Below are 25,554 nucleotides of genomic sequence, written 5' to 3' on the forward strand. Positions count from 1 at the left end.
CTATCCCAAAACATTTTGGTAATTATTTGTTTATATTTATTTAGCATTCATCATTTGGGTTCATTTAGTGAAAAACAGTACATTTACCATTTTAGTCTAGTGTATTTTACTCCTTGTAATCTATTAATGGGTCTTTGAGCACCCTTTATGATCAACATTTTAAGCCATGCCAGAGGAAATACATAAATATTAGGAAATATACACTCACTTAGCACTTTATTAGAAGCATGGTCCTAATAAAGTGCCTAATGTGGCCTTCAGCTGTTGTAGCCAATCCTCCTTAAGGTTTGATATGTTGTGCATTCTGAGACCCTGTTTCTACCTGGTATTCAGATGCATTTTGGGAGATCAGATCACATGTGGTCAGCCCTAAACACAGGTCTAAACTTGTCCTGGCACCAGTGAACCACCACACCTCACCTCACCTGTCAATAAACTGCTGTACTAAAACAAGAGTTTAAACTTTGCTGTATACGAGTGGCTTTAAAAAGAAATAACTGTTTGGTCGGAAAATTAAAAGAAATCGGATACATACACAACCAGATCTTCAAACAGAATAGACAGATCTTTAGTGTATCTAATATCAACACAGATGAGAAGAACGAACACCTGAAGCTCCTTTAATACATGTATTACACTAAAATAACTGATAAATCTGCTTGACGTGTTACATTTGTCCTTAGATTATATTTCAACCGCTTCTGCGAGAAACAGTGCAACATTTTTTTTTGTGCTTTCTTTGTCTTTTCTGACTTTTTTGCACTTTATTATCGGGCAGTAACACACTGACATAGTGACTGATGTATGTTGTCATGAAACAGAGACCCTCCCCTCCAAATCCGAACACAGGTGGTCACAGGAGATGCATTTAAGTGACCAGGTGTAAACAGTGCTGTGTCTCACCTGACCACATGTGATTGGATCACCAGAGACACATCGTAATACTAGGTGGAAATTAGTTCTCAGAAGCTATTCTGTTCACTACAATTGTACAGAGGCATTATCTGAGTTACCGTAGCCTTTCTGTAAGCTCTGTTCTCCGTTGATCTCTCTTATCAACAAGACATCTCCGTCAGCAGAACTGCCGATCACTGGATGTTTTTTGTTTTTGGCACCAGTTTGAGAAACTATTGTGCATGAAAATCCCAGGAGATTAGCAGTAACAGAAATACTCAAACCAGCCTGTCTGGAACCACAATCATGCCATGGTCAAAATCACTGAGATACATTTTTTTCCTCATTCTGATGATTGATGTGAAAATGAACTGAAGCTCCTGACCTGTATCTGCATAATTTGCCACACGATTGGCTGATTAGATAATCGCATGATTAAGTAGGTGTACAGGTACATGTTCCTAATAAAGTACTCAGTGAGTGTATATTGAATATCATCAAAACACAAAAAAATACTGAGATACAATATATTACCGTCCCAATTTTACATTATATCCATTATTTTACAAATTCAAAGAAAAAAAACAACTAAAGGGATTATTTAACCACAGCTGTTTTAAGACGAAGACATATTCTGAGGTTCACTTTCCTCTATGTTGGAAAATGATTGGACGTGTCACTAATGTTTCAGCCAGTAGCCTGTTTTGTGCTTGCTTGTCAACAATGACTCGGCTGAGAAAGCGCAGCATTCTGAAAGTTCGGCAGTTCTGTGGGACCTGTGGCCCCTGCAGCAGTGGATGATGAGTGGACACTGGAGAATTAATGCCAGGCTGCATCTCTTTCCTCCTCTCCTCACAGGCTAGGACAGGCCAGGCAGAATGCTTAATACTGAGTCAACAAAAACAGCAGCCCCATATGAAGAACCAACTGGTGAGACATTGCAGTTCAGACTATTTATCATCCAGATGAGTGGTACGTACTGCAGGTCATTATGTTATAAATTATTTCATAACTCCTATGAAAATGTTCTTTAGGTGTCTAAAGGACGAGCGGGTGTTTATGGGTCTCACCCTGCCGTTGCTGACCACAGCTCTCTGTCCAGCTTTCAGCTTCAGAACTTCCTTACAGAACTTCAGCTGGCTGTGAAGGAAGTCCACCGCCATCGTGTTGAACTTCTTCTCAAAGGAATCCAGGTCCATTCCCTACAGGATATCAAACACACATTTAAAATGTAAACATATAGGAAATTAGTGTAAACATCTGTGTAAAACAAAAAGTAATCAGTGTCACACTAAGAGAAATGGATCGAATTGTTTCTGTAATTTTCATGCAATGTTGTCAAAACTGTTGCTATTAATTTATTACAGTTCCCCTGGAGTAATCTGGAATTAAAGGGCATGCCTGCACCTTGCAGGGATCAAATCAGTGACCTTCCAGTAAACAGACCCTGAGCCTTCAAGGCAGGGGCGTAGATTCCAGAGGGGGATAGGTGAAGGTACCCCCCTAATAATCAAAACATGCCAGTGCAACCCCCCGTAATTTATACCATGATCAATGGAAACATGGGTAAATGCATCACACTGCACCACTCACCAAATCTCACATTTGATATTATAAGAACAGTAGGAATATACTGTATAGACATTTGTTTTAGCCCATTTACTAAAAACTCCCAACAATGCAATTTTGGGTGCTGTCACACTAGAGCTTTTGGGGCCCAAGCCCATTTAATATCAGAGATGGGTTTGTTTTGTTTGTCATGAAAGCGGTTTCATGCTTCTGAAGATATGTCCACATTAATCCAGATACATTTTAATATGGCATTTTTGTTTTCGAAATGCTCTCCGTCCACACTGACGTTTTCAAACTTTTCCAAAAGTTACTTGTCCACACTAAACCATCTGAAAACTATTATATCCCCTTACTGAACATGCAGAACAAACGTAAGAGTCATGGTCCTGTGTCTTTTCCATTAATGGTCTGAAACGCAATTGTTCTCATGTTCTGCTGTCGGACAGCAATTCCGAGTAAACTTCCCATCTCCTTTGAAGGAACGCACTGTGAAGGTTGTACAAGTTGACATTTATCTTTAACAACGCTATCAAAGTGAAAATCAGGCACTACACCACTACAACATGGGCCGCCATCTTGATTATTTTGAGTGGATCATATGACTGGATCATATGGATATGCATCAGATGACAACAAATACGTCGTTGTTTTCGAACATCTCAGTTTTCTGAGTCAAAAAAAGAGTTTATTTTTCGCTAGCAAAAACTGACTCAGTGTGGACAGCAAACCAAAATGTAGCGAAATGAATGCATTTTCAAACAAAAAATTTATTAGTGTGGACGTGGATGAAAAGGTTGCCTAGGGTTCGCAGCAATTAATGTGAAAGCATAGTCGTTACCTAGATACAATGGTAAGCAGCTGCTGCTTATACTCATGGTAGTACTAATAACGTTGATGATGCGTTGAATGGGGGTGGAATCTTGAGTGAACCAATTTTGGGCTAAGCAACCAAACCAACAGCTTTAGTAAGAAAAATGGGGTCGGAAAAAAACTATTAGCTCATTAGTCTGTTTTTGATTACACTGCAATGAGGAAATATTCAATCAATGAGTTATTGACAACCAAAGGGGGCACATGTGTAATCGAAGTCATTTCAGTATTTTGAGTGAAATAACAAGTTAGCTAGTTCCATGAAAAATGTGTCACCATATGAAACCATGTAGCGTTAATCAATCACTAAACATTTTAATTTATCAGACATGTACGTAATAAAAAAATGGCTTCACTGCCGATAACAAATCTCGGGTGTACATGCTTTGCAGAGTTAGATTATTAGTGTTTTGAACATTTGCCCCTTAGGAGCGGGGAGAAAATGCTAATATCAGCACAACAAGTCTCCCTGCCATCCAAAAATAAAGCCATTACAGGGCTCAGGCAAGAGCACTCATGGAACCAAACATCTCTCTCTTTGCCTATCTTCAACTAACATCAATAACACTCAAGAATGCTGGGATGAATGGAACACTCTCTATTTATCTTATACATTACATGAAATAATTAAGAGCGTGAGTTAGCGAAAGACAGAAACAGACAATGAAATAACAAGAGGATTAGTAAGAAAAGCTCTTTATGAGCCTGACATTGAGAATTGTAATGCTCTGTCAATAAGATCCTAGATTTCACCGTACTATGTTGCCATTTCCAGAAATGCAGTTGTTTGTGAGTTTGAGAACATTTTTGTGTGGTTGAGCCTGCTTGTGTCTCATATTCTCTTGGTGATTCCAGGAAGCAACAGTTCAAAGTGTATATATGATGCTGTGTGCTTTGGAGGACACAAGGAAGGACATGTGCCGCTATATGTCACTCGTCTCAGAGAACACTTATTCAAAGTTTGAGGTAAAATGCGGTTTTAGGCTCTGTTTCTGTGTAAATTAAATGCTGCATCAACTACTCAAGTGGTTTAATAAAACGCTATATGATAGGTGTAGGTGAGAAACAGATACATTTGAAATATTCTTTTAACATAAATCTCATTTTCACTTTTAAAATGTAAAAGAATGTGAAAGTGGAGATTTATAGTAAATAAGGATTTAAATATTGATCTGTTTCTCACCCATATCACTTCTGAAGATTTAAGATCATATCACTTCTTAGAAGTTTGTGTTCTGCAGAAGAAAATCTGAGAGATTCATACACATCTGGGATGGCATAAGGGTGAGTAAATGATGAGAGAATATTGCTATGTACAAATGGGTATATTTTATAGTGTATGTATATTTTCCCACTGTACTCCCAGAAATGTTGAATTCTTCCCCCTGTATTGACTTGATGATATGATGTATGGCTCCATCCTATGACGTCAAGTTATCCGGTCTGTCCTGCTTACACGCACACTCTACAAAAACCTTTAAGAACTCAGCTGATGCGTTTACACATGGTGAAATATACCGTCTTCTACTGGAGAAACCTGGGTCTGCTTTTCTTAATTCCTTAATTCCTCCATTTCAGAACACAGTTTTCTCCAAAAACCTTGGAATAAATAGTTATCTTAAGTGCATGCAAACATGGTCTATGGCGTTGAACGTTGCTCAGCCAATCAGATTTTAGAGTCGGAACCATCAGATTTACAACAGACATTTGGATAACGTGATAGTTGTAATGTTTAAAAGACAAGAAAAAACAACAAGAATCTGTAACTCTGCAATACTCTCCAGAACTGCAATCTGTACACAGACTGACAGGAGAGAAAGAAAACAACTCATAATAAATTCAAATATAAAATATAGCTGCAAGCAGCGATGGCGGGCCCAAGCCGGTGGCACCGCCATCCCCGTGCCTTTAGGGTTGCTGTGCACGATGGGCAATAACGTAACCTCGCTTTGACCGTCGAGAAGAAGATGTGTGCTGTAGAGCTCCAACGAACATTCGCAACGACAGCTCTCGACCTAGTTAGAAGCATTTCTTGTTTGCATGACATGTGGACTTAATAAATCCTTATCTTGAGCCAAATAAACAAGCTGACATTCAGTACAACCTGTGTCTTTTGTTTAGAACACATACAAATGTTATTTATGTTTTTTAGTTTGTCAAGAGATTTAAAGCACCGTTTTTGAAGACTGCGCATGTGCGAACGTGCTCTACTATGTAAGAATGAGCCGATTATTGAATCTGGAAATGGGTGGGGCCTGTAACACCTTTAGGAACCAAACGTGCAACACTCATAAATACCGGTTGTAAATCACATTCCCTCAATCGTCTTTGAGATGGCTTCACGTGTTTGGATCGTCGGCAGTTCCATCATCCGCAGACTGCATACTCACTTCTGTGAGCAGCGCCTGGACGGAAACCTCGGTCTTCAGTGTGAGATCACCTGGGACGGCAGAGGAGGCAGACTCTGGGAGCAGCTGTTTCCAGCTCTGCGCTCTCTCAGGGCCAAAGCTACAGGTCCAGATATTCTCATTATTCACCTGGGAGGGAACAGTTTGTGTCGGGTGGGCCGCAACCGCCTCAATTTTCTTCGGGAAATAAAGAGTGACCTGACCGAAGTCTTACAAATGTTTCCCAGAACCAGGCTGGTGTTTTCTGGCATTTTACCCCGTCTAAATTGGAGAGGACAGACTGGCAGGACTGGCTATGGCATTGAACGAAGCCGGCGGTGGATCAACGACACCATGTCTGGCTTCTTGGCAGAGAGGCAGATGCGCTGCATTCACCACAGAAACATCGGCTTGTTCCATCTGTGCAGAGACGGAGTCCACCTGAGACCAGAGGGAAACCAGCTTCTGCCGAGCAACCTCCGAGAAGCTCTGCAGGTGGAACTAGGAAAGATGAAGCAACAAATGTCCTTTTAAGGGCAGCAACAATGGCTCTTTTAAGAGCCACGTTCACTCATTCAAATAAAAAGCATTTTCCAAGTGTGTGAAATTCGTTGTTCCTCACCTTACTTGATGTCAGGTTTCAGATGACTTGTTTTTAAATAAAAATGTCGATTCCTCTTATCCAATACTTTGTAAGCATTTCAATATAACTTTCAAACCATTCAAGAATCGTGCGCTGTTTTCTGTGCTGACCACAATCCAAAAACGTGCCATAAACCAGTGGTTCTCAAACTTTTTTGTTTTGGTTTATTTACATAAAGACACAGAGAATATTACTTGCCTTACCTGATTAGAACAATGAAAAAAATAAAAAAAAAATAACTAGGGAATCACTAAAACGAAAGAATTATTCTTATTTGATGATACTCTCAAAACATTCCACAACAAATCCTTGAAATTGAATGATATTCAGAACAGAACACGAATAAAAAAACTCTCTCTTTAGAATCAAAATGTTTTACATTTGCGATGTATTTGGATGCTAAACTATTCTTTATTATAGGCTTTGTACTTTACTCACGCTCCAATACCGACGTAGAAAATCATCCTCTTTACATGCAAAATATGCTTGGAAACATCACAGTGGAGCGGTGCTTACTGTGAATGATACGAATTGTACTACTGACTATTTAAACAGAGTACTTTTTATATGTTAGGTTTACTATTTTATTATTATATTTTATTGCGGCTATAATGAACAGGCTGCGATGTCAAGATTGCAATGATGGAGTGTGTGTGTGTGTGTATTTGTAACCTTAAGTAATCATGGTTTATTTATTAATTTGTTCTTTTATTTATTTATTATTTAACATGCATGTGTGCATTATTAAAAGTACCATTGCAGCAACGAGAACGGGTCTGAGCCAAATTATGTTAAAGATGTGTTCTGGTGACTGGCGTGTTTTTAAACCAACCAGATAAGTGTAAATCAAGAGTTAGCGATTAGCTCATCTGATTGGCTACATGAAGAAGGTGGACCCGCCCTCCACTTCGCGCTCCCGTTGGAACAACGTCATTTCAACAACAAAAGGTAGTTTTATCAGAAAATTAATCAGAAAGAAAAACAATCGCAAAGATCGCAAAACAATAATTATAAAAGCGGCTGTTTGCTGCCATTTTTGTTGTTTTCTTAAAAATGTAAAACACAAGCATTGATGTTTTATCACAGGTTTACAATAAAACGTTATATTAATACTTTGATCTGTTTATCACCAATGTCACCTGTGTGGTAAGTAATAGAGTTGATTGGGCACTCCTCTGTACATGCTGCTGTTCTGGAAGGGCGAATCCTGTGACTGTTACACAGTCTCACACACTCGTTCAAGTCCTTCTGAATAACATCACCAAAGCAATGACGCTCATGACTCCCGTTGAAGTATCCAGCATCTCTAAGGTCTGCAAATAACTCCATCCAGAACTGAGACCTATATACATTTTTAAGAGTCCTCAAGCTGATGTTTACACCGTGTACAGCGTACGAGTGGCCCTCGTTAAAATATTGAACGCAATGATGCAGTATGTCTTGTTTTTCCGTCTGGTCCGCGTCTTTTAAATACTCCAAACACCGACCACACGTAAAGCAAAACCGCATTAAGGTGTTCATGTGTTTGCCACAAAACGGGCAAAACATCCCTCGGCCGCAGTCCATGTTCGGTCACCATAAACTTAGTTCACATCACGCCATATACTCCACACTGACAACACGAATTGACTGCGCTCACCAACAACACCCGCTTTCACCTCGTCACTTCCGGTATGTGGTACATTCCCTTTCCGTAAGGAATCTATCGTTTGTAAATTTGTTTCGGGACTGGTAAAAGTGTTTTGCATCTTGTTCATTTGTTTTCTAAAATGTTAATTTGTTTTGTCCTTGGTAAAAGTGTTTTGCCCATGTAATTGTGTTTTATGGTAGGTAAAAATGTCTTCCAAAATCTAAGATATCAATAATATTCTCTGTAAGTCTACATCTGCCGTGTGTTTAAATTATACACATAAAGTTTTAAGTAAATCGGGTAAAAATAAGAGGGTGATTTCAAAGCATTTTGAAAGTGACACACTTCCTTCTGCCAGTTGGTGGCGCTATAACTTTGACTCACAATAGTCACATCCATGTGATCGGCCTCTTCCAGCGAACACACTGCTGAAGTTTCATCGAGATCAGTTAATGTATGCAGAAGTTATAACACACTTCCTTGCTTTTATGCTACCTTTATGTGCTTTTTGGAGCTTCAAAGTTCATTTGCTATGTGTTCCACATTCAAACCAAAATATCTGACTGTCTGTTGGTCGGAGCTAATGACTGTAAATTAGAAAGTTGTTCGGCTTGACGAGAACAATATACACGCCGAGTTTTGTAACTGTAGATAGATCTAAGTTATAACACACTTTATGTGTCCTTTTTTTTAGTCAGAAATTATTTTCCTCGCCACGGCCAAAACGTTCGAGATATCAAAAATCCGTCCGCAATGTAGCATCCTCAATGTCTTGACTTCATGCTGACCGAGTTTGGTGGCGATTGGATTAATTCTCTAGGAGGAATATATATAATTCCAGAGCATGTGTTTCCAAACAACCCATAATAGCCGACTTCCTGTTGGGCTGGCGTAAAACTTAGAGCACGAAAGTTGTTCGGCCCGATGAGATCTAGAAGTGTACCGAGTTTCATATTATTACATGCAAGCATGTTTGATATATGGACAAGTGTTCGAATCCAATTCCAGGTGTCGCTGTCGAGCCCCCCTGCCACGCCCGGGTACCAGCTTCAGCCCGGCCCTGATGGCTGCGGTTTCTGACCTGTGTGCAAAGTTTCAAGAGTTTTCGCGCACGTCAAGGGCCCCAAAGTCCCGGAAACCTTGAAAAACAATCAAACAATCAAAAAGCAAATCTCACCCAACAGAGAACCCCTTCATCCTCAATGTCTTGACTTCATGCTGACCGAGTTTCGTGGCGATTGGTGGAATTCTCTAGGAGGAGTATTTCACATTCCATTGCATGCGTTTTCCGATTAACCCTAAATAGACGATTTCCTGTTGGGCTGGGGTAAAAAGTAAAGTATGAAGGATATATGAAACGATGAGATCTATATGTGGACCAAGTTTCATATTATTACATGCAAGCGTGTTTGATTTATGGACCAAGTTTTCGGACCCCGTTCCAGGGGGCGCCGTCGAGCCCCCCTGCCACGCCCGGGTACCAGCTTCAGCCCGGCCCTAATGGCCGCGGGTTCTGACCCGTGTGCAAAGTTTCCAGATTTTTCGAGCACGTTAAGAGCCCCAAAAGTGCCCGAATAGTCGTAAGAAAAATAATATTCTAACAAAATCAATAGGGCCTTGCCTTTTCAAGGCTTGGGCCCTAATAATCCTAACGAAATCAATAGGGCCTTGCCTTTTCAAGGAGGGCTGGACTTCAGATAAAGTCCTACTCAAAATGTTCTGCACATAATCCCACATTACCCAGACACCACATTTCACACTCCACTGACCTGTTTAAGTAAGTGCTTAATCTTGGTGCCTTGTTTGAGGAGCTCAACATTTTCTTCTTTGAGGAGTTTTAAAGTGAAGTCGAGCGTGTTCTTGCTGCTTTGGGTGAGGAGTGAAGCCCACATGGCTCGATACAGACCACTGTTGTCTTCAGTTGGTTTTCCACTGGGGTTATTGATCAGCCCAACACGGCAGTTAGAGCTGCTGGAATTCTGCGAGCATACACTGTCGATCAGAGCCTCGTTCATAAGAAGCACACAGCAAACCAGTAACATGTATGCGATTCTAAGTGGCTTAAATGATCTGGGTCAGGTTAATTAACAAAATGAGTCACTGATCATCTGATCTAACAAATTTTTTTTGGTGACAATTTAGCTGCGAACAGCCCATTTACAACGTTTTGATATGTTTAATATAGTGTTAGAGCCACGTTTTGTGATACAGGGCAGGTGACAGAAGAGCAGACGTTTATCTATTAAATAGCACATAATCATATGTAAAGCATGTTTTATTGTAACATTCAATCATCATAAACACTGTGGAAACATCTGCTTTTAAGTGACATATTGCAAAAGAAGCTATCAAGGGTGACGTTCTCTTATGGTGTTGATAAGATTACTTCTACGTTAAACAGCACAGATTTGTGAATGTATGGCTTTGAATCATTTAGAATATAAAACTATAAATTCATGTCATGTAATGAATCTGTTTTTATGAAAAAAAAAAAATATTTAATATGCACCAAGGGAATCCAAGGCATTTCAGATATTTCTGATTTTATTACTTGTTCATTAACCAACACCATAAGAATGCCTTCAAAGATGAATTGCTTTCAGATTTATTACTATGATGCACATGTCCCTTAGCTCTCTAAAGATGAGTTTCCTGTGGATACAACTAATTGGAAATAAAACCTGCAGTAGCTTACCATATGTTTCAATGCGTTCCACAGCAACAGCCTCCCAGAGGCCTGTTCAATATCCGCTACAATCCACATGGTCACTCCGTACATCACCTCCTCCTCTACAGGAGAAGAACAAATATTAGATGAGAATAATGCATGATGAGCAGCTTTGGTAGATTCTGAGCTAATGTATATATATATATATATTTTTTTTTACTTTATTAATATTTTAATTAATATAAACAAATCAACAATTAAGATAGCAGTCCCAGCACTGCTCTGTGAAAAACTCATATGACATTTTCAAATGAATTTATTTTAATAAATCTAAAAAAATCTAATCATTTTAAAATAAAATAAATATTCAATAAAAATTCTGTATTAAAAAAATATTTATAAAATAAAGATTTTCATCATTTTATTATTAGGATATTGATTTCTCTGAACAGAGCACAAGGAAAACTAAGTCTGCTTTAATATCTCCTCCTGACTCACCATCTCTGATGAAATACTTCATTTTCTTTGAGACAACTGCTGTTTTGTCCCTGGAGTCCATGTATGAGAACACAGCGCTGTCATCCCAGTCATCTACCACTGTTAGTTTAATAATAACAGAAATAATTCAGGTATTTAAAAATAAATATTAAGAAGACAGAGGTAATGATGTAAAATGATGGTGATGATGATAATGTTATTGTGATGGGGATTGTAGAGATTAGGAGGTAATGATTCAACAGTGATGGCGACTGAGATTATTAAAGGAATATTCTGGGTTCAATACAAGTTAAACTCAATTGACAGTATTAGTGGCATAAAGTTGATTAACATAAAATGTATTTAAACTTGTCCCTCCTTTTCTTTAAAAGAAATCAAGAACAGAAGTTACAGTGAGGCACTCAGAATGGAAGTGAACATGAAAATGTAAAGCTTATGATTTTATTAAAAGAATATTCCATTAATGTGATCTAAGGCACCGTAATTACTAAAGGGTTACCTGGTGAGGCAGTGAAATCCAGATATCTCCTCTCAGAGTTCAGAATCAGAGGGTTGATCCGGGGTACTACATTGGTCTGCTCCATCAGGAAGTCCACCACATCAACACCTTCAGTGATTTGACCCTGTATGTGAGAGGAAACTGCTCAGTTTGCAAACCAACCACATTAAAAGATTACAGTCAAGATGGCCCGCATGAAGAAACATTTCACTGCCATTATGATTGTGTAAAAAATACAAAAAGAACTCTGAATATTGTTTTTGAAAAAGCTGCAACAGAAATAATTATAAATATTTCCATATGGCACTAAAAGTTAGGACACCTAACCTAGGACTGAATTGTATCTAAATGCTTATATTTAAATTCTTAAAAAAAAAAATTGTGACAAATATAAATTGTGTCTACTAATCTACAGAATAATTTTTTACAAAGATAATTTTTGTTTTTAAGTTCTTTAAATGGATGAATTGGACTGTAGAGTGAAGCATAAACATCCAACAGGATCTCAGCATACATGGAAACTCCTTCAATACTCTTTAAAAAGCATCTCAGGTGGATACCTCATTAAGTTGGTTGATCCTAAGCGTCTGTAATGAAGAAAGGCATTACAAACTAAATAAAGGTAGAATACCGTGAAGACGGCTCTCTGGAAAATGTTGGTAGTTTCCATGATGCGCTGCAGTAGAACTTTCTCCAGCTCCTCTGGGTCCATCTCCTCACTACTGAGTGGAATACCATTGAACAAAGCTACCGGTACAGCACCTAAACCACTCTTCCTATAAAACTCTCCTCCAGCCTAAAAGCAAAGCATGGACATGACATCCATGTTTCAACAGGGAGACATAGAATTGGCTAAGAAATGTTTGACAAGCAAGATTTTGCAATTATTTAAATCAATTCAGGCCCCCATTATAGCATTTAAACATGCATTGAAATGTCTGCATTACAACCAACAACGGCTACTTGGTACTTGGTATGAACGTTAAACCTACAGTTAAACCAAACAGGGGTAGCACAAGCCAAAACACAAGACTATTGGTGGATTCCGAAGTTGTGTCACTATGTTTTCAATCTTCAGGAAGTCAAACTACAGATGGCTTCCTTATAGTTGTCTCTGCACGTTAAACTTGGATAAAATTACACACAGCAGCTTAATTTGGCATTTTAATTTGATTTTGAGGGCATAACACTGTGAAATTACACTACCTTTCTGTTGTCATCATAGCTTGAGTCCACTCCAATAATTCTGGCAGCATTTGCTTTGGGAAATGTTTTTTTCAGATATGCAGGGACTGTATCCATTGACAGAGCCTCCCCGACTTCCACCCTGTTATATATCTGCATGCAACATGAAAAGCTCACTTGAAAATAATGGCCAAATTGTACATTCACAGAACACTGTCAAAGCCATTCACAGCCTCATAAGTAGATGGGTCAGAAGTCTCTGGCTTCCTTGTCTATACAAATTATGTCATGAACAGAAAGCTGTATGCAGCTAAATATATTCTGTACTGGTACTTAAAATAAAGCAAAAACATATCACACTTATTGTGTCTGTCTGAAGGGCTGGGAGATATGGCTACAAAAATGATATCTCTATATTTTTCAGCCTACTGATGATATTCAATACACTGTATATCTCAATAAATATGTATCTGCTTTGAAATGGCTCAAAAGTGATTCTTCTAAATCAGAGGACCAACATTTTATCCCAACAGCCATTGTAGCCAAGTAGAGTCAATATTTTAAAGGCATTGAATAAAAATCTATTTAAAAATAATAAAGGCTTGTTTCACAGCAGTTTTTCATTAAATGAGCACAAGGAAGAACAAGATCTTATAATTTGTATTGATATGCACTTTTATATTTTTATGATATACACAATTATACATTGTAGCTTAATAAAAAGCACCTTCATATATTTACTCTAAAAGCTATTTTTGTGAATGAACAAGGTGCACTCTTATTACACTTATTATTTGGAATCCAGTTAAATATTGCATAATACTAAATTATTACTATGAGACCCAGTCACAGATTTGTTTTATATAAAAGTTATGTTATAATGTTTGGAATTGTGCAAATGTTTGAAAATGCAGTACTTTTCCTTCACAATGCATGTGCACACAGAACATGTATCCGAATATCCATACTTCCCTACTATATAGTCTGACAAAAACACATTTGAGTAATATGTCAGAATCCTCAGTATTCATTAAACAGTAATCCAGAAATACCCAGATGACCTACTATTTCCGTAGAGATAATGAAGTACAAATCAACTTTAAAGGCAAGTCAGTCCACTCAGCGACCATCTTTGGAACGGTCCCGGGCAGCTATTTCAGAGACTATTTAGCCCGAGATGGAGCATTTGTTTTAAAATAAATAGGAGAAATTGAAACGCCCAAGTTAGCCGATGTAGAAAAGGAAGAGGTACCTTAAGAGGTAAAACAGTAAAAGATACATACATCACCTGTCAGTGCATGCACATTAGATGGACTTTTAGTGTGACCTAAGCTAAAGAAGCATAATTTATGATACCATTGTTGACCGATTTTACTGCTGATTTTAAATATTTGATTTGATCGTACTCTGGACCAACCATTTTAGAACGTTTTTAGACATTGATCATCTCCTAACAAGGTAGTGGTGAGTACCTACTGACAGCGGTCCGAGGAGGGACAAACCACAAACCGGTGACAGGGCGTCGGGCGCCCAAGGCTCATCGATGCGCCAGGGCAACGAAGACTATCCCATCTGGTCCGAACCAATAGAAACAGTGTCACAGATAATTTTAATGAATGCTATGGGTGGAATATGTCACAACACAAAGTGCACCTCACCCTGCTGTGTACGAGGCTGTGTAGCTGCAGACTGGTCAAAGTGCCCATGATGACCCCTGTCCACCATCGGAAGAATCTACAATGGGCACGCAAGCATTGGAAATGGATCTTGGACCAGTGGAAGAAGGTCACCTGGTCCAATGAGTACTGTTTTCTTTTACATCACGTGGATGGTCATGTACGTGTGCTTCGTTTACCTGGGAAAGTTCTGCTGGGAAACCCTGGGTCCAGCCATTCATGTGGACATCAATTTGACACGTTGCAGACCAGGCACACTCCTTCATGGCAATGGGATTCCCTGATGGCAGTGGCCGCTTTCAGCAGGATAATGCACCCTGCCACACATTGTTCAGGAACATGATGAAGAGTTGAAGATGTTGCGCTGGCCTCCAAATTCCCCAGATCTAAATTTGATTGAGCATTTGTTGGATGTGCTGTACCAACAAGTCTGATCCCCGGCGTCTTCACTTCACAACTTTAGGATCTGCTGCTAATGTCTTGGTGCCAGATACTACAGGACTCCTTCAGGGGACTTGTAGAGTCTATGCCTCGGCGTGTCAGCACTATTTTTCCGGCACGCGGAGGAACAACCGCATGATAGGCAGGTGGTCATAATGTTTTAGATTATGAATCCAAAAAAATCATCGCAATTATATAGTGAATATTCTAAATATCGCCCAGCCCTATTTGTAAGGGAACACATGTAACATCTAATGTTCAAATAGAGTCACAGCAATCATAAAATATACTCACTGACACCATGGATGTGAAAGCTTGTGTTTCATCATACTCCTCTGAAATGTAGTTCAAAAGTCTGTAGAGAGCAACACCTGCATCCAAATATCCATCCACCCTTTCATCTGTACTGACAACCAGCACAAATCCAATCCTAAAACACAAATGTATATAAATATATGCTATGAACTGCTACTACAAACAATAAACTGAATAGTACTGAAAGGTTCATGTAGATTCAGATAATATAATAAGGTTTGTTTGTTGAATATTAAGTTAGGGATAATGTAGAGTGTGCTGGTTATTATTGTAAAATAAACCCAGAAACAGGAGCCCAAAAAAAATGTAAATATTAAACACATGCTGTTATTGAGTAAAAGTGCCCATACCTGAGAGGAATCTTATGTTTGTAAAACAGTTCTGCTAATTTCACCAGTTCAATGCTCTCTTCTTGTGTCGGGTCAAGAAACAGAACCTGAAAATAACAAACAGCTTTTCAACTTTCTATCAATAAATAAACCAATGACAATAAAAACATGGTTTACTAAGACAATCTGACCAATTCTGTGTCAAAGTAAATAATAAATAAATAAATAAAACTTTGTAGGACCCTATTGGAAAAAAGTGACACAAGTTATCTGTTTATACCAATTTAAGATATACTTAAAATTAAGCCAATCATCAAAACAAGTCTGCATCAGCACTAAAAGAATAATACTTTTAGTTTATGAAATATAAATAAGGGCTTAACATTCAAAGACAAATCTGCACACACAGTTGGATTTCAGCTTAGTGTTGTAATGCACACACAGCTGGATTTCACGTTGGGAAGTAATGAATTCTACTCACCAGGTTAAAGATATTACGGCGTAATTGTCGGATAACACCAGGAAATGTTGCTCTAAGGAGCTCCTGGAGACTTGAGGGCCAGTGACGATACATGGAGTCCTTCTCAATATCATTAACCCACTTAAAAAAAATAAAAGAAAAAAAAATGTGTTAAACTCTTAGACTCTTTGATTCAAGAACAGAAAAGAGCCCAGTGGTGGTGGCCTCAGTTACATAAATTTTCTCCAACAGCATTCAAAAAATCTTCAATAAAGTGCATGGAAGCAAACTAAGCAGGACTGAGGTCCTTAAATAAGCCCTCATAATAAATCCAACTGATTTACAAATTCACCTGTGAAATGGATTGCTGTGAACTGTATGCCAATGATTGTCTTATGATCAATAATATGGTAGTAAACATTGTATTCTAAAACCGCTTTTTGTATTGTCTAATCAGTGATTAAGAATGTAATGCATTTTAATTATCTAAATATTTTTTATTTATCTAAATATTTTTTATTTATATATATATATATATATATATATATATATATATATATATATATATATATATATAAATGGCTGTCAATCGATTAACATTTTTAATCGAATTAATTACATGGTGTCCTGATTGATTAATCACAATTAATCGTACATACAAATGAGTCACAACATTTAATTCAAGGAAGTAGCATTCTAACTCTGGAACTCATTGTTGAGCTCTATTACCACATTTGAATACTCTTTCATGTCTCACCATTATGGCAGAGTTGCGGATGTCCAGAGCATAACTGTCCTCCACAGTGGATGCTGTTGGTAAATGCAGGAACTTACTAAAGCTGTTTCCTCTAATGCCAAGATTATGAAGACCCTCAAGAATCTTAGCCTCCGCTCTGAGAATGTCCAGGATGCTACACGACAGTTGGGAATGAAATTCAAAGTTTACGATTAGTACACATGATACTTGCTGATGCTTGAAGATGAATTGTGTAAATTCCTCTTAGCTAAAATACTGTACATTCTCCTGCCCCAGTTTAATGTGCAGAGACAACTAGGATGACTTCTTGAGGAAATTCCAAGATCAGTCTTCACTCTATGTGGCATAGTAAATCATTTGCATGTGCAATCAGTTCTCATGCTATGCGACTAAAATGATTAAGATTAGCCACTGACTAGTAAATATTCAGATTTCACTAACCAGTAATTGAGTAGTTTAGTGGAGAAAAAGTTATTAACACAGAGGTTCTTGAGAGTAAAAGTCTGGTTTAACTTGTTCTGTGTGTCCAAAGACGAGATCCACGGATCCATATGTCATTGCATTATGTCTCTTTTAATACCCTTTCTGTTTTTTACAGTCAATTCAAAACAACAGTTCCCCGTCTGTCGCTCTCTCGATGTTGCTTCGAAAAAACGACACTAGGGGTCTCTCGAGTGCCGAATATGCCTCTGATCTATGAAAAAAGGCCAATGGGAATTAGGCAGACAGTATTTGCATACCCTGACCCTGGACATATGGGCATAAAAGCGGGCAAATACGTTGAGTTCATTCAGAAATTTTCTTCGGAGCCGATGGTCGTGTATGCAGTCAGCTGCGAGTTACACACCCGTTCCTGTTCCTCTGACGCTGCCTGCTGTTACGGAAACTTAATTTATGGACTGGACCTGGTTGAAATACGGGAAGTAGACAAAGCACGCTTTCTTGGACGCCCCTGTCTCCCAGCTACGTCCATTCGGCGGCACCGTTGATGACTCCGCCCAGCAGTCCTCAGCGGTGAAGAAGCAGACGGAGGCATCCCGCCCCGCCGCCAGGGAAGGCGTTCCTTCCCTCAGGCGTTCCTTCCCCCCATGCCGCTCCTTCTTCCCACGGGATTGAGGACGACCTCATTGTCGGCTCCTCAGAAAAAGCCTAAATGAAACCGACACATTTCCCTCCCTTTATACCCGTAGTCCGTGGGCGGGACATGCAAATTCAGAGATACAAAAGGCTCTCAAGAGAGACCCCTAGTGTCACTTCTTCGACTCAACGTCTCGTTCGCTCCATCAGGGAAAGGAGGTTACATCCGTAACCTAGACAATTTGTTGCCTCTGATGCCCTCCATACATGGGGTTCCATTCTGCCCTCACACAGTTCTTTGGCTATCTGCTCACGCAAGTTACCAGACATCGCATGCTTGGAACAGCCAGTGTGCAGGGAGTCATCATTGTTTTTAATTAAACACTTGAGCACCGTTGGGCTGTTCATTTCAGGCGCTCTGTCACATTTTCTGTGAATGTGGCCATGACACTTACAGTTGCCTCTGATTTCTATGTATTTCTCTGTGGCTGATGGATAGACCTTGGCTCTTTTAAAGGCAAATGTGCAGGGGCATTTCACTTCTTGCCATATGTGATAAATAATCACGTGTGCCCAGATTCCAGGCTTCAAAATTGTGTATTCCCTTTTTGGAGTTTTAGATAACTTGTTGTTGTATTTAACCATTTCATGCATGAATTCAATCCATTTCTGAAATGGAACTTCAAGATCAAAAGTCCAGCAATCTTTTGGTCTGGGTGAAAGGGACCCTGGCTCAAAATCAGTGTCATCACTACTGCCATTTGTTTCATGATCACATTCATGAGTAAACCCTAAAGCAGTTCAGATGTTGTGTCTATTTAATTTAACAAAAGTGTATAGAGCCTTTAAAGTGATCTTGTTTTCTAGCTGCTTACTAAGCTCTGTCCAGATGCTCTGATTAGGAGTAGCTATGTTGCCATTTTGGACTTATGGCTTCTTTTGATGAACACAGGACTGTGAAAATGGAATCTCTGTCAACTGCTGGTTTCTTGGACATCTGGCATAAGCAAAACATAATTACCCACTTAAATAATCGACTAAAAAAAATTTTTCATTACTGTATTGGTCTGAATTTAAGGATAATATAGTAATAATATATAAGGATTATGTATCTTATAATAGGACCAATATGGTAATGTTGACCCCTAGATGCACAATGTATTCAAAAAACTAACATGGGTCACATGTAAAACTGTAGTTAGCATGTATTTGTATTAGCAATGAGAATTCTGTTCAATAAACATTGACAATCTTAGCTCTCTTGAATGTTGTACAATTATTCTTTAAGTTAACAAATACTATTGTAACTGGCAGTGTTAAAACATTGTACTTACCTTGGCCAGAAATTTAATTTAGTAACTACTTTTTCTCTACTAACTCTACACTAATTTCCACAAGAGATACTCCATGTAAATAAATAAAAAGTTCAATCATGAAACACCAGTGCATGAAGTAAAGATAATTGTCTATTGAACAAATAATGTGATGATTAGTCTTGACAGAAATTCTTCGACAATTCGACGCTAAAAGTGTGTTCAAATCGAGGAGATTTGCGCTGTTGTTCTCGTGCCCAGAGCTGAGCGAAAGTGAGTGACAGAAAAAGAGTCCGACAGAAACCAGATGAATATTGAGCTGCTGTTCTCTGAACACCAATACGTTTTTAATAAACTCCATAGAGACTACAAAAACATTGATAAGGCGTTGTTGTTGTATTAAAACATCTTCATCCAACATTTTGGCAAGAGATTTAAATGACAAACCCAAAATAAAATGCTCACTGCTCATAAATCGTACTGACTACACACAAAACAAGATAGACCTATTTTCGAAATATATAATATAGTAGCCTAATATATATGTGACAGCGGGGGCGTGGTCAAGCGCCCGTCTGGGAGAGAAAAGCGGTAAGGGCGCTTACACCTGAGCTAAATTATGACTAACACCTGTCTGTAATTTCACTGAGCACTGAGAGAGAGACTGACTACAGAACTACTGTGTGTAATTGAATAGTACCTGTCTTTGTAAAAGTGCTGTGTGCACGTCTAAGTGTTGTCAATAAAGAACCTCACCTCCGAGCAAGTGCTTCAAGTGGCATCCCTTGGAGGAAATCGTTTACACTGGTGCCGAAACCCGGGAAAAAGTTTGTCCAAGCATGGAGAAGGGTCACCTGTAGAGTCCGCCCAGCTGGCGGAGGTCCTCCAGTCCCTCGCGACACTACATCAGAGCCACCAACAATCCCTACTTGAGCTCTGGCAGGACCAGGATCACCGTTTTTTTTAGATCATGCGGGCTCAGGCAGAGGACCGGCACGCCATCCGGAGCCTTCTCAGCCAGGAGGCCACGTCAGCCACAGCCGCGACCCCGGACACCCGCGCCACGCTGCCCCCGCCCACGTTACAGAAGATGGGGGCAGCAGATGATCCTCTCCTGTCCAGGGATGCTCAACTCGTGGCTCAACAACTGCCGGCAACGAACCTCCTGGCCTATACAGACCTAAAGAGAGCCATTTTGCAACGGGTTGGTCGGAGCCCAGAAGAGAATCGTCAGCTCTTCCGGGGCATGAAGTTGTAAAAGTTCGATCGCCCGTTCGCATTTGCCCAACAGCTCCGGGACGCCTGTCGGAGGTGGCTGCTCGTGGGGGACCGCGACGTCGAGGGAGTTATCGATCAAGTGGTACTGGAGCAATTTGTCCAACGGCTTCCCCGGAAAACAGTGGAGTGGGTCCAGTGCCACCGCCCGGAGTCGCTGGAGGAAGCCGTTCGTCTTGCAGAGGACCATCTGGCGGCGATCCCGAGGGTGGATGAGCCCTCCTTCTCTCTCTCTCTCCACTTGCCCTGTGTCTGCCCCTGCCTTCTCCCCCTCCCCTATGTCCTTTCGCTCTGTTCTCACCCAGGGCCCGTTCCTGCCCCGCGCAGGCGTGGAGTGAACCAGAGACCAGCTTTCCGGCCTTGGGAGAATGTACCCTCCCCTTCCCCGTCCTTCAGCCGCTCTCCTCCTCAGGTGGGGGCACCTGCCAGCACAAGTGCGGGCGTAACGCCTGGGCCAGCCTGTTGGAAGTGTGGAGGTGGGGACGGTGGTGCGGGTCTCCGATGTCCCGCAAGCTGTCCCAGATCGGGCTGTAGCATACCATATTCCGGTAAGGATCAGGGGGGGTATTTACCAAGCTTTGGTGCAATCAGACCACCATCCACCAACGCTTGGTTCAACCCGGGGCTTTGGGTTTAGCTAAATTGGTGAGGGTGAGGTGTGTGCATGGAGATGTTCACAAGTATCCCATGGTGACTTTGGCGATTAAGTTCAGGGGAAGAAACCATAGTGTGGAGGCAGCGGTTAGTTCCCGCCTCACTTATCCGCTAATCTTGGGTACTGATTGGCCGAGTTTTAGAGATATTTTAGAGGGTATTTGCGCGGATGGATCCTGCATAAAGAGGTGTGCGGTGTGCGATGCTTTGGCAGGGGAGGCGGAGCCGGGGCCGTCCTCGGCTGCTCTGAATGACGAGGGAAGGGGCGAGGTGGCCACCCCTCCTCTCAGGGAATTCCCTGAGGGGGACTTCCCTCTAGAGCAGTCGCGGGACGAAACCCTTTAACATGCTCTTGACCAAGTGAGAGTAATCGATGGTCAACAGCTCCAGCCGGGCATCGCCATTTCATACCAATATTTTGCCATGATTAAAGATCGGCTATATAGAGTGATGCAGGACGCTCAAACAAAGGAGGAAGTGACCCAATTGTTGATTCCACGGAGATGCTGGGAAATGATTTTCCAGGCGGCTCACTATAATCCTATGGCCGGTCACCTAGGGGAACGAAAAACACTTCTCCATCTAATAGCCCGTTTCGCAGGTGGTGTGTGGCGTGCCGTGAATGTCAGCTGGTAAACCCACCGGCCACCCCAAAAACGCCTTTGCACCCTCTACCATTGATTGAGGTCCCCTTTGAAAGAATTGGGATTAGCCAATTAGAACGGTCAGCACGTGGACATCGCTTCGTGTTAGTCCTAGTGGAGTGCGCAACGCGATATCCGGAAGCGGTGCCCCTGAGCAATATCTCCGCAAGTAGTGTTGCAGGGGCACTCTTCAAGATAATCTCCTGGGTGGGGATTCTGAAAGAAATCCTCAGCGATCAAGGCACGACTTTTATGTAATGAACACTCAGCGAACTTTATGAGCTCTTGGGCATTAAGTGGATTCGCACTAGTGTTTACCATCCCCAGACCGATGGCCTAGTGGAACGATTTAATAAAACGCTCAAGAACATGATTCGTAAATTCGGACACGATGACGCTAGGAATTGGGATAAGTGGCTGGACCCCCTGTTGTTTGCAGTACGAGAGGTCCCGCAAGCCTCCACAGGGTTCTCCATGTTTGAGCTGCTGTACGCCCACGCAGGGTCCTCGAAGTCATCTGCGAAGCTTGGGAGGAGGGACCTTCTAATAGCAAAAATGAAATTCAGTACGTTCAGTATCTCCACACGCTGGGGCAATTAACACAGGAGAATTTGCTCCAGGCTCAAGAATGCCAACGCCGGCTGTATGACAGGGGTGCTCAGCTATGGGAATTTGCACAGGGAGATAAGGTGCTTGTATTACTCCCAACATCGAGCTCTAAATTGCTCGCCAAGTGGCAAGGACCCTTTGAGGTCACACGACGAGTAGGGGATATCGATTATGAGGTTAAACGTACCGATAGAGGGGGCGCACGTCAAATATATCACCTCAACCTCCTGAAATTGTGGAGGGAAGAGGCGGCCTCTGTGACGTTGGCCACGGTAGTTCCGGAGAGGGCAGGGCTCGGACCGGAGGTAAACAAAGCCCGCAGTCTCAATACCCCGGTTACTTGTGGAGACCACCTCTCACCGCGTCAACTCAGAGGTTTCCGAATTACAAAAGGAATTTGCAGATGTGTTTTCCCTTCTACCGGGCCGTACAAACATCATACAGCACCACATCGAGACCGAGCCGGGCGTGGTGGTACGTTGCCGCCCCTATCGCTTACCCGAACATAAAAAGTTCGGGAGGAATTGGATGCGATGCTCGATATGGGCGTAATAGATGAATCCCACAGTGATTGGTCCAGTCCGGTTGTTCTTGTTCCCAAGAGTGATGGGTCTGTTCGATTCTGTGTGGATTACAGAAAAGTCAACGCAGTGTCTAAATTTGATGCGTATCCAATGCCCCGTGTTGATGAACTGCTCGATCGGTTAGGTACTGCTCGTTTTTATTCGACCTTGGATTTAACGAAGGGTTATTGGCAGATCCCCTTGACACCAATGTCCCGTGAGAAAACAGCCTTCACTACACCGTTTGGATTACACCAATTTGTGACACTTCGATTTGTTTGGGGCACCGGCCACGTTTCATGGATTGGCTCTTCAGACCTCACACCGCTTGCGCCGCTGCCTATTTAGATGATATCATCATTTATAGCAATGACTGGCAGCAGCACATGCAACATCTGAGGGACATCCTGAGAACGCTGCGGCGGGGCGGGGCTCACAGCAAATCCTAAGAAGTGTGCGATTGGGCGTGTGGAGGTACGGTATCTGGGGTTCCACTTGGGTCATGGCCAGGTGCGTCCCCAAATTGACAAAACCACGGCGATTGCGACTTGCCCTACACCCGAGACCAAAAAGGGGGTGAGGCAGTTCCTGGGGCTGGCTGGCTATTATAGGAGGTTTGTGCCTAATTATTCGGATCTCACCAGCCCGCTGACTGACCTCAATAAAAAGGGGGCTCCAGATCCGGTCCAATGGTCAGAGCTGTGCCAACAGGCGTTTACACAGATTAAAGCCGCACTTTGTGGGGGGCCGCTTCTTCATGCACCTGACTTCTCTCTCCCTTTTGTTTTGCAGACGGACGCTTCAGACAGAGGGCTGGTTGCCGTACTCTCGCAGGTGGTGGAGGGGGAGGAGCGCCCGGTGCTTTACATTAGCCGTAAAGCTCTCCTTGAGGGAGACTAAGTACAGCACCATGGAGAAGGAGTGTTTGGCCATCAAGTGAGAGGTCCTCACCCTACGTTACTACCTGCTGGGGCGGGCCTTCACCCTCTGCTCGGATCACGCCCCACTGCAGTGGCTCCACCGCATGAAAGATACTAACGCCCGGATCACCCGTTGGTATCTGGCCCTCCAGGCCTTTAAATTCAAGGTGGACCACAGACCAGGGGTGCAGATGGCTGTCGCCGACTTCCTCTCCAGAAATGGGGGGGAGTGGTAGACAGGCCGGATGATGCCCCGGCCTGAGTCGGGCGGTGGGGGTATGCGGCAGCAGGGGCGTGGTCAAGTGCCTGTCCGGGAGAGAAAAGCGGTAAGGGCGCTTACACCTGAGCTAAATTATGTCTAACACCTGTCTCTAATTTCAGTGAGCACGTGGAGAGCGGCATAAAATCAGCCAGAGGGCCTCCATCGAGAGAGAGAGAGACTGACTACAGAACTACTGTGTGTAATTGAATAGTACCTGTCTTTGTAAAAGTGCTGTGTGCACGTCTAAGTGTTAACAATAAAGAACCTCACCTCCGAGCAAGTGCTTCAAGTGTCATCCCTTGGAGGAAATCATTTACAATATAGTTATCAGAATGACCGAGACTGCTACTAATCTATATTTGATTTTTGTGACCATTAAGTGATCTATTTTATTCTGTCAGTATTGTATTCAATACATATCAGCATTTATAATTCACCTGTAATTCAATGTCTAATACTTTAAAATCCGAAGCAGCACAAACAAAACTTTTACCGGCACAAAGCAGCACAAACGATGCACAGACAAACAAGACTATTTTGGGTGAATTTGGAGCATGTGGGGGGCTGAGTGACCTCAGAATGACCTATAAATATTATTTTAATATCTAAAAAACTGAAGCAGCACAAACAACATTTTTAGCAGCACAGACCAGCACAAACAAACGAGACTATTTGGGGTATATTTAGAGCATGTGGGGGGCTGAGTGACCTCAGAATGACCTATAAATATTCTTTTAATATCTAAAAGACCGAAGCAGCACAAACAACATTTTTTACAGCACAAAACAGTGAATTTACAGTTCACAACAGTGGGTGAATTTAGAGCATGTGGGGGGCTGCATGACGTCATCGGCAATAATTCAATGTCTAATATTTAAAAATCTGAAGCAGCACAAACAAAACTTTTACCGGCACAAACCAGCACAAATGATTGAGACTATTTTGGGTGAATTTAGAGCATGTGGGGGGGCTGGTGACGTCATCGCCTATAATTCAATGTCTAATACTTTAAAAACCAAAGCAGCACAAACAAAACTTTTACCGGCACAAACCAACACAAACAAAGCACAAACAAACAAGACTATTTGGGGTGAATTTGGAGCATGTGGGAGGGCTGACTGACCTCGGAATGACCTATAAATATTCTTTTAATATCAAAAAAACCGAAGCAGCACAAACAAACATTTTTACAGCACAAACCAGCATAAAGGATTGAGACTATTTTACCAACGTTTTGCATTGGGTGGGGGGCCAACTTCACGCAGGTCGCGTATAGTGCCTATGCTTCTCTGCAGCATCCATGCACAACTCACCAAGCGCCCCACTGAGAGCAAGAACCACATAATAGCGGCCACGAGGAGGTTAAAGAGCAACATGCAGGTTGAATTTATAACTGAATTAATACTTTATATT

General features: G+C 41.4%; 1 protein-coding gene across 3 annotated transcripts in view; it reads right to left on the minus strand.

Annotated features, from left to right (window-relative positions):
- LOC127655272 (UDP-glucose:glycoprotein glucosyltransferase 2-like) overlaps nt 1-25,554 on the minus strand; it is a 99,200-nt gene that overhangs the window by 42,660 nt on the left and 30,986 nt on the right. For all 3 annotated transcript variants that reach the window (XM_052142980.1, XM_052142981.1, XM_052142978.1), the window contains exons 13-23: nt 16,825-16,978; nt 16,089-16,208; nt 15,629-15,714; nt 15,258-15,393; nt 12,868-12,999; nt 12,293-12,457; nt 11,662-11,785; nt 11,163-11,261; nt 10,692-10,786; nt 9,766-9,975; nt 1,965-2,096 (exon numbers count right to left, since the gene is read on the minus strand). In XM_052142980.1, coding sequence (XP_051998940.1) covers nt 1,965-2,096; nt 9,766-9,975; nt 10,692-10,786; nt 11,163-11,261; nt 11,662-11,785; nt 12,293-12,457; nt 12,868-12,999; nt 15,258-15,393; nt 15,629-15,714; nt 16,089-16,208; nt 16,825-16,978 — 1,453 coding nt within the window. The remainder of the gene's footprint in view (nt 1-1,964; nt 2,097-9,765; nt 9,976-10,691; nt 10,787-11,162; nt 11,262-11,661; nt 11,786-12,292; nt 12,458-12,867; nt 13,000-15,257; nt 15,394-15,628; nt 15,715-16,088; nt 16,209-16,824; nt 16,979-25,554) is intronic.

This window comes from Xyrauchen texanus, chromosome 14 (assembly GCF_025860055.1).
Source record: "Xyrauchen texanus isolate HMW12.3.18 chromosome 14, RBS_HiC_50CHRs, whole genome shotgun sequence".
Lineage (NCBI taxonomy): Eukaryota > Metazoa > Chordata > Actinopteri > Cypriniformes > Catostomidae > Xyrauchen > Xyrauchen texanus.